The sequence below is a fragment of the Primulina tabacum genome, chromosome 4 (genome assembly GCF_025594145.1).
Source record: "Primulina tabacum isolate GXHZ01 chromosome 4, ASM2559414v2, whole genome shotgun sequence".
In the NCBI taxonomy this organism is placed as follows: Eukaryota; Viridiplantae; Streptophyta; class Magnoliopsida; order Lamiales; family Gesneriaceae; genus Primulina; species Primulina tabacum.
In genome coordinates, this window is record NC_134553.1 from 3,646,040 (window position 1) to 3,659,868 (window position 13,829).

General features: G+C 34.9%; 2 protein-coding genes and 1 pseudogene across 4 annotated transcripts; 2 read left to right on the top strand and 1 right to left on the bottom strand.

Moving 5' to 3' along the window:
* The first annotated feature begins 2,284 nt into the window (after positions 1-2,284).
* On the top strand, positions 2,285-6,675 carry LOC142542518 (uncharacterized). 3 transcript variants are annotated; one of them, XM_075649179.1, is made up of 6 exons: positions 2,285-2,636; positions 2,726-3,180; positions 3,684-4,153; positions 4,920-5,324; positions 5,939-6,144; positions 6,342-6,675. In XM_075649179.1, the coding sequence occupies exons 2-6, from the start codon at positions 3,149-3,151 to the stop codon at positions 6,573-6,575; spliced, it is 1,347 nt and encodes a 448-aa protein (XP_075505294.1). In that variant the 5' UTR covers positions 2,285-2,636; positions 2,726-3,148; the 3' UTR covers positions 6,576-6,675. The 3 variants fall into 3 exon arrangements, with proteins under 3 accessions (XP_075505294.1, XP_075505293.1, XP_075505295.1); XM_075649178.1 differs by having other exon boundaries at positions 2,285-3,180; XM_075649180.1 differs by having other exon boundaries at positions 2,288-3,009.
* On the bottom strand, positions 6,662-8,647 carry LOC142541339 (UPF0481 protein At3g47200-like; annotated as a pseudogene).
* A 3,859-nt stretch (positions 8,648-12,506) lies between these two features.
* LOC142541340 (uncharacterized) lies at positions 12,507-13,097 on the top strand. The gene has a single exon (XM_075647888.1). The coding sequence runs from the start codon at positions 12,507-12,509 to the stop codon at positions 13,095-13,097; it is 591 nt and encodes a 196-aa protein (XP_075504003.1).
* Positions 13,098-13,829: the final 732 nt, after the last annotated feature.

The window sequence follows — 13,829 nt, forward strand, 5'->3', positions numbered from 1 at the left end:
AATATAATATTATGTAGATAGTGAGATACTCCAATTTTAGTTAATCATATTTTATTTTATTTTTTTTAATTTAATATTGTGGCCAAATTTCGACGGTTTCATGGGTCGTATTTTATGAGACAGATATCTTATTTTGGTCATCCATGAAAAAATATTATTTTTTATACTAAAAGCATTACTTTTTATTGTGAATATCGATAGGATTGACTCGTCTCACAGATAAAGATTCGTGAGACCGTCTCACAGTGTTATTTAGTTATAAATTCACCTCTATTAGAAATTAATGAGTGTTTTTCCATTTTATATTCCATACGGGTTCTTGAATGATACAGAAAATCTTGTTATTTTCGGCAGTGATTCCACCCGGTCGTGGGAAAGCTTGAAGAACCCGATAGATACCATAGTGCCCACTCAAACAATTGATATTAACGGCATGTTTAGTTCAAGAAAAACGGAGACAAGCTTTTCCCAGGGAAGATTCTACGCCAGGATGCTTGACAATGGAAACATCGTGTTCAGTACGAAAAGTGTGATTTCAGATACAGATTTTGACGATAGTTATTACACTGGCTCAACTTCTGATCATGGTCCTCCGTTGTGGAGCTGCTGTTGCATTTCGATTGACATCTCGCGGACGGTCGTGCTTATCGTGGTTATTGTCGCAGAGTGTTTTTTTAATAAAAAACAGAAACAGTTATATAATTTAGAAAAAAATTAATTGACGGACCATGCTTCTGATGCTAATGCATCGAATTCTGGTTATCAGGTTGTTTTTAATGAAACGAGTTCCTTGTTTGTTAGGAGAAGAAATGGGGAACTATATGATCCTTCGGCTCTTTCGATCCCTCCAGCTTCTGAACATTATTACAGGGCTAACCTGAATTTTGACGGTTTTTTATTCGGTATTATAGTACTAAGAATGGTAATTCAGGGTGGAATGTTGTCGCTTTATGGCCTAATAATATATGTCTATCTGTTGATGGACAGAAAGGCAGCTGGGCTCGTCGCTATTATAATGTGTGCCATCTCCTGAATGGGAGCGACTGGAAGCCTGATGCAGTCCGAGACTGCATCGAAGGCGAGAAAGGCTCGCCGGAAGATATATTCGAATTGGTGGAGATTCAAGATACGTATTGGCCATTTAATGATTATTCACAAAAAGCTCATAGTACAGAATAAGACCTCAGATCCTCTTGTCTTAATGCTTGTTTATTAGGTGTGGCAATTTACGGAAGTAATAGCTGCTGGAAGAAGAGGTTGCCCAGAGGACCAAATGGCCATAGGGGTCGCGCGGGGACTAACATATCTACACGAAGAATGCAGCAAGCAGAGCCGAACGCTGACGAATATCAGAGGAACAAAAAGGCTATGTTGCACCCGAGTGGTTCAGGAACACGCAAATAGCCGTGAAAGGGGATGTTTACAGCTTTGGTGTGTTGCTTCTGGAGATTGTTTCTTGCAGGAGAAGCTTGGATGATTTGGAAAATGGCAATGAGTTATCTGTTCTTGCTGATCTGGCGTGGGATTGCTACATGGAGGGGAAACTTGATATTCTGATGGCGATGATAATGAAGCGTTGGATGATTCGAACAGAGTCGAAAGATTTGTGAAAGTTGCGCTTTGGTGTACACGTTATTGTATACGACAAAAAATCTATTTTTCTATTAAACTTAATTTCAATAAAAAAATAATAATAATATTATGATAGAAAAAAGTTTTTTGCGTTAAAAATACTAACCGTAAGGTTTTTTTAATTTGAGAAGTTTTCAAATGTGTTGGTACGGTTAGAGCTTCAATTTTTGGGGAAGATTTCAGACGTGAAATTGACGTGGTTGGAATTATTATAGGTGGTGTTGAAGAGGAGGGTAAAAAAGGAAGAAATTTTGGTGTCTTCCTCAAGCAGTTTTTTTAACACATTCACACTTAATAATATAGTATAGAAGTATAGATAATATATATATATATATATATATATATATATATATATATTATTTATACATATATATTATTAACGTCTATTTCAATTTTTTTTAAAATTTTGAACAATAAATACCTTAGTTTTTAATTTTAGTTTATTATATTTTATGATTCAAATAATTGTATTATATTATGATATATTTAATATGAAAACATGTAATCATGGTTTTTTGTTACGAGTTAAATATATATTAATAGATTTTAAATTGTGATGATATTTTTTGTTCTTAAATATTATTAATATAAAGATGAAATGTAATTTTGATTATTTATTGTTTTTTAAATTTTTGTATAGTATATTTACTAAAAAATTTCAATTTGATTTAAGTGTGGCGGGTCGAAAAAGTGGACGGGTCTCAATTTGGACAAATTAGCCCCATTGCATCTATATATGAAATCAATCCTACAAAATAAGGAGAAATGATCTACAATATTGTATTAAAAAAATAAAAAATTTGACTCTACAAATTACATATAATATGTTAATAGGGTCTAGGCTTATAATGTTTGTTGATCCAGTAGTTGGAAATGAATGAAGGCATGGAAACAAGAACCACCACAGCTAAGCTGTTGCGAAGGGGATGGCCAAGCCGGGGAGAGGGGTGGGGGGTCGTGTTCTGTTTCTGACAATATGCTCTGTTTGGATCCCTCTCCCCAATGTAATGCACTAAAGTGCTGTTTATTAATGCAAATCAATTCCATCCTTTTGTCCTTCAAATCTTGGTCTTTTAAGATGTGATTACTGCAGCTTTGCAGATCTCAAGACACAATTTTTACAGTAAATAAACGTGAAAACAAGAAAATTATTAAAGAAAAGACCCGAACCATGTACCAAAATCTAGGATAAAGCTCGCTCGAGATTCATTCAAATTGTGGAAATCTGGCATTTATTGCATGCCACGGATTTCTTAAAACCCAACGTTTATGTTGTACTTTGCAAACTCCAACAAACCCATAGCCTCTCTCTCTTAGGGTTTCGTCCCTGTGAAATGGCTGCGTGATGGGGTCTTGACTGTTCCTACGTTCATTTCTGTGAGTGTTCTTTTGCCCTTACCTCTGTTGTTGCATAAGTGTATCGCTTCTTTTTCTTTCTTTTGCTTTCGGCAAATCCCTTTTCCCTTGTTTGGTTTCATCTGTTTCTGGGAGCACCGTGGGTGCAGGGAGGTTCGAGATGTTTACACGGGGAAAAGAAATGTGGAATGCGTAAGTTACACATTTGTTTTAAAGTTTCTATCCGCTTTGTTCAGAAAATATATTCAGGATGGAAAAAGCACCGAGCTTTATAATTTTTTCTTTGTGGTGGTGACTTCTAGTCCTAGTGACATCATCGACTGGCTTGAGTTGTCCTTGTGCGTTAAGCTCGCCTTTGAACCTGATCAGAAGCGTATTTGAAAAATATCTATGCCCATTGGAAAATTTAAGAGGCCCACCTTCCCACACCACTGCACTAAAGATTGTGGATCTGATGACAAATTTAAAGATTCCTTGCATGGTTGAAATCATCGATAATAATATATGCATTTTCAGGGTCCTATCATCTCATTTGAATTTTACCATTAGGGGTTTCGATTCTCCATAGATTAAGACTGCTGTTTTTCCCAATGGAAATTTTTTTAGTCTTACCATATAATTAGTTACATGGCTTTTGGTATATGTTGAAAAGAAATAATAGAGTTATCTTGATGCTAAATCTGCCAATCTTGTAGGAGAAGGGGCATAGATCGCGGCTGTGCAACGATTTCATTTATGGATTTCTTCAAACTGAAGAAGTTTAGGAATGCCCGCAAACCAGATGACAAAAATGTTAATCATGATCAGCCAGTGAGACAGCCAGAGGAGCTCAGGAATGGGGATTGTGATGTATTGGGTAAGTCAGTTCATGTTGATTCTACAAATGCTGAAATGGAAGACGACGACGACGATTTTATAACCAATGAGGTGAAGAAGAGGCTGAAGGAGTTGAAAAGAAACAGCTTTATGGTGTTGATACCCGAGGAAAGTTCTCCTGTAGACGAGGACGAAGAGGAGGAAGAAGGGGGTACCAGTGCTTGTGAGTGGAGGGATGTAGAAGCAGAAGGGAGGCAGTTTTGGTCTGGTTTTGATGCTGTGTATGACATATATTGTGAGCGCATGCTGTTTTTTGACCGCTCAATTGCCCAACAACTGCTAGAAGTTGGTAATTTTTCTTCACAACTATAAATAATAAGGATCTTTGTTCGTTTTTGTTTTTAATTTACTTGTGCTTAGAATCTTTAGCTTTGCTTTTTAGTATCATCATCAGTCTTATGTCATTCACGTAAAAAGGTATTTTATTTATATTGCAGGATCACTTTGCAAGATAATATCAACACTATATTAAATTAAAATGTTAAACAGAATGTATGATGAAAGTTAGCTAGCGGTGTTGATTTTAAATGCATTTAAACTATAATAAAGAGACAAAGGCCAGAGGCCATAATTCCTAATTGTACCATATAGCGTCAAAGCAAGTGCTTTTGCCACGAAATTTATCTGAGTTATTGGTCACCGCACCATGCAGTTTTGTTATTTTATCTCCAACTTGCCAGCTGTGCTCGGATTATATTCATACTTCTGTATTAATGTAGCTGATGCTTCATGAAGTTAACTGCAAGCTCATAAAGACGAATTTTACTTCCTTAAAAAGGTTGTTATCTAAAATAATCGATTATTGAAAATTATAATTATTTATTTCTTTTATCTCAAAACTTCTAATAATTGTCATTCTTAAAAATTTGTTTGTGACCGCTTTGAAATGCTTAGCTCTGATGGCTCATCCAAGTTCAGTGTACTTTGCTGTTGTAAGTGTTAACCGGGTTAGATCATGACAAAGAGGTCAAATAGTGTGAAATATGTTTTCAGGACTTGGTGAGGCAGCTATATTTTGTGTTTCTAAACGTATACGCACACTTAAAATGCCTCAGGATCTCAATTACTTTCAACTCCACCCCCAAGATCTTCATCTAGAAAGCTTTCTTCTCCCCTTGGGTGCCTTTCTTTGAGAAAATTTGAGGGATTGAAAGAGGAAAACAAGCACTTACAGCAGCCATTTAATGACCCTTTGGAAGATCTTGAAACTGCATATGTGGCTCAAACGTGCTTGGCTTGGGAGGTGCTACACTGCCAATACACTCAGTTGAATCAGAAAATATCTAGCCAACCTGAAAGCTCCACCTCCTACAACTATAGTGCTCAGCAGTTTCAGCAGTTCCAGGTTCTGTTGCAAAGGTTTATTGAAAATGAACCTTTTGAGGTGGGTTTGAGGCCAGAGATCTACTTTCGAGCAAGAAAATCTTTGCCCAAACTTCTTCAGGTCCCAAAGATCCAAGGTATGATTGGTGAAAATGATATAAAATGTCGTGGGCATATATAGTCCATTCCTAAAATGAGATTTACATGGCTTATCTACTCGAGCACAACTTATTTTTTTCCTTTCTTTTCCTACTTGTTTTCCTTTCTTTAAGAAGATGTACCCTGACCTTACGATAGTTCTAGAACAGATTTCCTTGACCAATAAATCAGGAAACTCTATTGTTGGCTCTTTCTGCCCTAATATTTATATAGTGTTCATTGTAACTTTGAATTTCCGAGTTCTTATCCCAGATAGATGAAGGCAATTCCAGATCTTGATAATATTCAACAGTATTATCAGATCTTCTAACATTTAATAAATGTTAATTCATTTCCTACTCTTCCCTTGTTGTTCTTGAGAAATAATAGAAATCGACTACGATTACTTGAAAATGTCCCCTTTTATCATCCTTGTTTTATTGATGTCTTAATTCAATGTTATTCGACTTCTCGAAATTTTATGATTTAATTCTTCACTGACCAATATTTTTTCACTGATGAATGAATTCCTCTTTTGAATAACTATTATTGTGCCTTAATTTTGTTTTATTTTTTGCTTCTTTTTTTATTGACTCTATCTCTGCGGCTTTAGGTTTTGACGGGCAAAACACCGGAGAAGACGCATCAGATATTATGGTACTTGCCTCAGATTTCACTAGGATAATGGAATGCTCAATCTTAAGCTTTCTCCAATTTGTTAAGATGGACAAGAAAAAATCCAGCAGCTCGCGTAATTTATTTGGAACTCAAAACCAAATGACTACACCCGTTGAACAGATTCAAATTTCTCTTGAGAAGGTGAAGCCTTCTCCGTACTCGATTTCTCTCTTATTTTATGATGCTTCTCATTTCAGTTTGGTTTCGTTAGGTTATTTTCTCCATCAGGGGAGAAAACATAAAATTGGTTGGTTGTAAGGTTTCATAATACCAAGGTTTCTTTGTATCGTAAAATATTATTACATGATAAAATTAAAACTTAAATCCTGAAATTGCAGAAAGCAATGAAACTGAAAGAGCTGAGGAAACGGAGCAAGGGCTATAAAAAGAAATCAAGAGAGGACATGGACATGGTGCTTGGGGTTGTAGATGTGAAAGTATTGTCAAGGGTTCTCCGGAAATCGAAGATTAGCAAAGAGCAACTATTTTGGTGCGAAGAGAAGATGAAGAAGTTAATTATAGCTGATGGAAAGCTGCAGAGAGATCCCTCCCCCCTCATTTTTCCTTGTTAGTTTTGGTGAAAATGGTAAGAATTGTTGGACTCGAAGAAGTGTCCTGGACAAGAGAATCGTTTATCATTCTACATACGTCCTCTACTTTAGAAGTTGTTAAGTGCCTTGAAATTCTCAAGTTTATTTCTCAAATTTAGCGGGAAATGTAAAAAAATAAAAAATACAAAACACCAAAGAGAACGTCTGAAAAAAAAAAACACATATACACACACACACGAGCACACGAATAAATACCGCCGAGCTAGAATGTTGCATCTGCCAGAGGGGTCACCGTGACATAAAACACTGTATACGGTATGGATGGTGGTGAGGTGCAAAAAGAAACATTGCAGCAACTACGGAAAGAACGGCCCATGGATTAGTGAAATAGTTATGCACGAGGTTAGCTCTCCATTTGTGCCATGGCCTCTGGCAGTAATCGCTAACCTTCTTAAGCACCTCGTCCAAGCTGCTCGTGGGTTCAGGTGTTGCGTCTTTGGACAGAGTTGAACAAGTTAGCCACTGCTTTGTCACTGCCGAGTGCACTCTGTATGACACCGCATGAATGCAACAAGCTCACATCTCTGGTATTGTTGATTATGTTATCCATGAAGAAAATGTAGGAAGTGGTCTCATTACCTGGCCCCACATTGAACCTCTCGACTGCTATTAGGTTCAGGTACAGTGACTCGAATGCGTCATCCACCACACGATAAGTGGTCTCATTACCTGGCCCCACATAGAACCTCTCGACTGCTATTAGGTTCAGGTACAGTGACTCGAGTGCGTCATCCACCACACGATAAGTGGAAACTTGAGAACCCCTTTGCGGAATGGTATGTCCTTGAGGCTTCTTGTCCTACTTTTCTCTATTTGATTTCCAGCTTCAATGAGCTCTGTGGCTGACCGTATGATCTTGTCTCCACCCTGGTTGACGTCATGGTGGGAATCACTCTGTTTTTTGTTTTCATTCGCAGGATGGTTGGAATCCAGGACTAGGTTCTTTAATTTCATACACGTCCAATATGTGCAAGCACTCGTTGAACCGGCCTCTTCCTTGCCAAAAAAGAAGTTGAAACAATGCTCGTAGTTCAGGTTTTGGCCCGGATCCTAATCAAAGCATTGAGAATTAATAACATAATAGAGCGTGCCCAGGTGAAATGAGGAGTAAAAAACGGGAGAGTTGGTAAGGCCTATAACCACTGCACTACTAAGGGCAAAAGCCCACAATCCGAAAGGGAGGGCAAGGTTTCTTAAACAGCAGAAAGGAACTGGAGGGTCGAGAAAAGAATTTGAGAATCACTTTCGTCAACTCCTTGCGTCCTTTCTGGAATATAGGTAAAATTACGTAAAAAAGACCACGAAATTTACTGGATACTATATATATAAATTTATTGTAAAGCGGGAAGTGCATTTAAATAATACGTAAAATGAATGTCGACCTTTGAGGAATTATCATTTTGAACGGCATCTGGCTTTTCATCTTTTTGAACATCATCTAGTTTTTCAAAACCATCATGGGTATTTGATTCTCGAGCATCAATATGTCACACTTTAGATAGGGAACAATGTAGAGCTTTCTATGGCTGCTAAAGATGGGATCATTATCAGTATGATCGTGGTCTATTGCCTGATCAGCCCACCATCAGTGGTATTTGACTGGGACTGGGACTGGGACTCTCCGACTGGGAGGTAGTACGCAATATTTCCAAGATGAAGCAGCCATCCAAGATCATGAGCTCCAAGAGAGCTTCAGTATCTTGGTGCGACTTGAGGTCTGTTAACGTCCTTGAGATCCTTCACCACTGGAGTCAATGCGTCCATAAAGCTTTGGAGGGGTTTCTCGGATCTTTCGAGAAAGCGAAGGAGAGCGCGGCGCTGGTGCTCCTCCATCGGCCTCAAGTTTTCCTCCCCGTCATGGTATGGTCCGATGGATACCATGTAAGCATTCTTGTTGAGATCGGTTACGCAAGCCGACATTCGGCAGATGGATTGCTTACTCCATCGTGCTGATTCATGAGTAGAAGAATCCGACATGTTGTGCAGTTCATTGTTTATTTTGATCATCCATGGCTTATCATCTCCCATTTGAATCGATTAATGTGCAACCAACTGATCTCTTGATATTTAATTGTTTAGACTCGACAGATAATATAGATGTAATATGCATAGCTTAATATTAACTGGAGCTATTCCTTAACAGGTACTAAATTAATTCCTTCCTTGGGACTTAGGTATGTAAAAGTAGTAAGACAAAAACTTGTGTGACACGATCTCATGGATCGTATTTTGTGCGACGAATATCTTATTTAGGTCATCAATGAAAAATATTATTTTTTATGCTAACAGTATTATTTTTTATTACGAATATCGGTAAGGTTGACCCGTTTCATGGATAAAAATTCGTGAGTGTAATTAGCAGCCTAATTACAGCTTTCAAATACTTTTAAAATTTTATGCATCACTCAATCTCACAGCTAGCAATTTGAAAACGTAGCAAAGCCTTAACTGGAGTAAAATAAAATAACCCATTTTCATATAAAAAGTTTTAAATTTTAATATATTATTTTTTAATAAAAATTTGCTACTCAAATTTAGGAGTAAATATTCTCACTTTAAAAATAATCTAGATAAAAAAAATAGTACAATAATTTTATATTGTACGCGTGTATGATAGTAATAATGAGTTCGACTAACCGGTCAAAGTTTACATGACAATAATACCTCATATTTTTTTATTTTCTATTTTGTTTTAAAATTCACTTAGTAACTCTGCCAAGAATACTAAAGATGTTAGGATGTAATTGTATCTGTTTGGTAGATCGATTGAACTGTAGTATGTGCTGTTGTGCGGTTTAAAATATTTGAGTTGCATCATTACCACTAGCTATAATTTTTGGTAAAGCGATAAGCGCTCAATCCTACAATTGGTATTAGAGCCAAGGTCACGGGTTCGATTCTCATTTATTGCAAAGAGTGTATTTATTGGGAGTGATATTGTTGGGTTCAATAATTGTCTCTGCTTGGTAGAGCGATCGAACTGTGGTACGTGTGCTGCTGTGCGGTTTAAAAGATTTGAGTTGCATCATTACGACCAGCTATTGCTTTTGGTAAAACGATAACAGAGTTCGGTTTGATTAAAATTTCATATCCTCCGTCCTCATCTTCATGTGTTATATTCATTTGCATCTTCATCTTAATCTCTATCGGGTATTTAATTTCATCTTTATCTCATACTCGTTGGAGGGTTGAATATACATACCATATTCAAATATCTTATTGCTACTTATAATTGTATTTTCTCGTATTTGAATTATTTCGAGTAAGGTATGATTATTCACTAAATTGTTGAATACAATGAGGAAAAAATATATTAAAATTAGTAAATTAAATATTATAAAAAAATAACAAAATATTATAAACAAGTTATCCCAACACCATCATTCAACAAAAATTGCATCAACTATATACAATTAATTTTCTGCATTCCATCCAATTAATATCATTCAACAAAAACATATTAGAATTAACATTATAACCGAAAAATCACACACACACACACACACACATATTAATTTAATTTAATATCCGATTATGTATAGGATTCTTTAAAATCTGCCTCCATCTTCATACTCGAAAATCTACATACCCATTTACTCATTTATTTAATCATGTAAAAAAGTATATACATATACATTATATAATTCATATGGTAGCTCGATAATTAACAATAATTAAAGGATTATTAATTGTTATAGTTTCCTTAAAATATGAATCTATTACATGTTTTTGTAATCAAATACAATTTAAACCAGCTATCTAATAATTTTTGTACGATTATCATACTATTTAATGTTTTTTTTAGTATCCTGCTAATTAGCTTGTTGACAAAAATAGTAATAAATACTCAAAATTATGAAGTCCGAATTAAATAAATTAACGCAATCATGCAAATTAATCAAAGGGGATCGTTTACTGAAAAAATTATATTATTAATATGTTTGATGCCGAGTTAATCAGGCAAAAAATTCAAAATACGACCACATATTATTATTATTATTATTATTATAGTATAAATTTTAATATATTTGGTTCATATTCCCCAACGTAAGCAGCAATTTTATATTGCCAAAGTTATCATTTTACATTTCTACTTCTTCTGGATAGAACATGAGAAAGCACGAGTCAAATAAAAGCGGCTCACTGATTGGAATTTTGAACAAGTTGGATTAATACCCATTTTGTGGATCAAAAGCACTTGACATTATATATATATATTCTAGGTCTCTTGTGAGATTGTCTCACGAATCTTTATTGTGAGACGGGTGAACCCTACCGATATTCACAATAAAAAATAATACTTTTAGCATAAAAAATAATATTTTTTCATGTATGACCCAAATAAGAGATCTGTATCACAAAATATGACCCATAAGATTATGTGATACAAGTTTTTGCAATATATATATATAGTCAAACAACGTTAGATGCATCAACGTTTTTTACATGTTAGACGATGTTTGGTCATGAATTATATCTTGAAATATATAATTGTAGACATTGGGTCCACAACTCATGGATACGGTCTTTCTTCATTTTTTTTATATGGAAAACTATATTTTTTTTCTTATTAACTTGTCAAATTTTGTTCAATTAATTTTTTAATTCTGGTTAGATATAATAAATTTTAATTTTTGATTATTTTGGTTCAGTTGCTGACGTGACATCGAACAACTCAACAATCTCAAATGTTACGTCAATATTTTTCGATATCACATCAACGTTCGATAAATAGAAGTATTATTTACTTATTTACACTCCAAAAATGTTAATAATACTCAATTTTACGTTTTATTTTACAAATTGACAATATTATTCCTTTCATATTATTTAGTAAGGTTTCAAACCATTTTAAAATTTAAACACTCTCCTATGATGCTATCTGCTCTCATATTTTGACAAAATTTATGCCTAGTATAAACTAACTTCCATACATACTTAATAAATGGATAAAAAAGTTAGAGTAGGTCTCTTGTGAGACGGTCTCACGAACCTTTATCTGTGAGACGGGTCAATCTTACCGATATTCACAATAAAAAGTAATATTCTTAGCATAAAAAGTAATATTTTTTCATAGATGACCTAAATAAGATATGCGTCTCATAAAATACGACTCGTGAGATCGTCTCACACAAGTTTTTGTCAAAAAGGTAATCAATTATTACATAGAAATTTTTTAAATTTTTATAAGCAAAATATAAATAAATTATATAAATATTGACGTAGTAATTTTTTAAAAAATATTTTTTTAAAAAAAATATTTTAAGTACATCATTTTATATTACTAGATACTTCATTTATAAAATTAATAATATAATTTACTAATAATTATATAGTATATTGAAAAGTATAGTCATGCTAATATTTATTTTATTATGAAAGTCCCTACTAGTTTAATAATTCATGAAAATACTTTTTCAGATCGATATTTTTATATATACACTAAACATTGTATTTAACCATTTTTTATAAATAAATATTTTTTTCAATGATTTGAAATAATATTAATTATAGAAATCTGTTATTTTTTATCATACGATTTGTTTGATTTCGTAATAACTATCAATAAATTTTTATAAATAAATAAATATATATACAGTTTTGATATATTACATGCTGACACGACCACGATAATTTCGCGTGCATACTTGGGTTTGTATTCCTTGGGTTTGTATTCCTTGGACTTGCTCTTGTATGTTGGGTACGTACGTGTAATGTGACTCGTATATACACACACACATGTATATATCTCCTCAAATGACTCGATCCCGATTTAAAAATTAAAAAAGTAGTGTATAGTGTTGGTACCAGCTGTAACAAACACAAAATTTATATACGTAAAGATGATCAAGTGTGGTGAGCAAGATTAACCAGAGGAATATATAGGATCGGATGGCGGCCAGTACAGGTTGCTTCGGCATGAGGGGGCGGTGCGTGCACCCACAAGAACATCGAAAGGCCATCAAGCTGGTAAAGTTCGACGGCGAAGTGAGGATCTACGACCGGCCCATCAAAGCCGGGGAGCTGATGGACGAGTTCCCCAAACACATGGTGTGCCGCTCCGACTGCTTCTACATAGGTCAGAAAATCCCGGCTCTCCCCCAACACCATCGCCTTCAGCCCGGACACAACTATTTCCTTCTTCCTGCTAACATTTTCCAGTCCACCTTCACATTCGCTTCGTTCCTGCGCTGCAGCTCCAAATTTGGCGCTGCCGCTTTTCAAATAGAAAAGACTCCGGGAGGGAGTCTCAGAATCAAACTATCCGAAGAGTACGGTCAACAGCAAGAACTGGACGCGGGGATGGATAAAACATTAATCATCACGACCCCGCAGTTGCGCAAAGACTACGAGCAGCTGGTTGTCCTCATGCGACGAAACCAATGGAAGCCGAAGCTCGATACCATCGCTGAGAAGAAGAGCAAACACAGTTCCAGGAGCAAACGGAAGACGAGGAAGAAGGAATCGTCAGTTTTGTTTTAACTAAATGGTTATTACCAAGTTCATTACGATTAATTGCCTCGTTTCGTAAATCGATAGGGCCTAGGTAAATTCATGGTGGGAATTAAAACCAAGCAAATTTCAAATTCTGGTCCATATTTAAAATCTTCCATTTTAATAAGAAATTGGGTTCATTATATCTCATTACTGGCAATTCATATTCATCTACATCAAAAAAAAAAAAAAAACAAAGCAAAACGTTGCTTATCGATTGATATACATTGCACGAATACATCTGATATTTATCAAGGTTGTTATACATATACTTGTCCAGTGCGATTTATTTTTTATTTCTGTATATAGAAATAACACAAATATGTTTCAATATCTTGTTTCGGTAATTCATCAGCGGCAGCTCTCTCTGTTATTCCTTTGTTTCCTTTGCAGCCTTCTGTATTCTTCCTTCTCTTGTTTTTTTTTTTTTTTTTGTCTTTCTTTTCGATCGAGGGTGACATAGTAGGAATTCTGTAATTTATGTGGAAAATGTGATAATTGTATTAATTAATAAAGTATTTTCCCGCTCTCAGTCTACATTTTTTTGCTCTTATATTCGAATTCTGCCTTAGTTTATATTATATAATTTTCCACAATCCATAGCTAATTAGGATAATAAATTGCATATCTAATGTTGGTAAAATTATCGGAATAAATAAAACAATTTCTAAAAAATTGCCAGGAACCCATAAATATGCATGCTGATAATCTTTTTCATAA

Bases quoted from the DNA above. Each gene is read 5' to 3' on its own strand.
- LOC142541340 (XM_075647888.1), top strand. From the start codon at position 12,507: ATGGCGGCCAGTACAGGTTGCTTCGGCATGAGGGGGCGGTGCGTGCAC.
- LOC142542518 (XM_075649178.1), top strand. From the start codon at position 3,149: ATGTTTACACGGGGAAAAGAAATGTGGAATGC. The intron at 4,154-4,919 runs GTAATTTTTCTT...AAAATGCCTCAG, and splicing joins CCAACAACTGCTAGAAGTTG to GATCTCAATTACTTTCAACT. The intron at 5,325-5,938 runs GTATGATTGGTG...CTGCGGCTTTAG, and splicing joins TCAGGTCCCAAAGATCCAAG to GTTTTGACGGGCAAAACACC.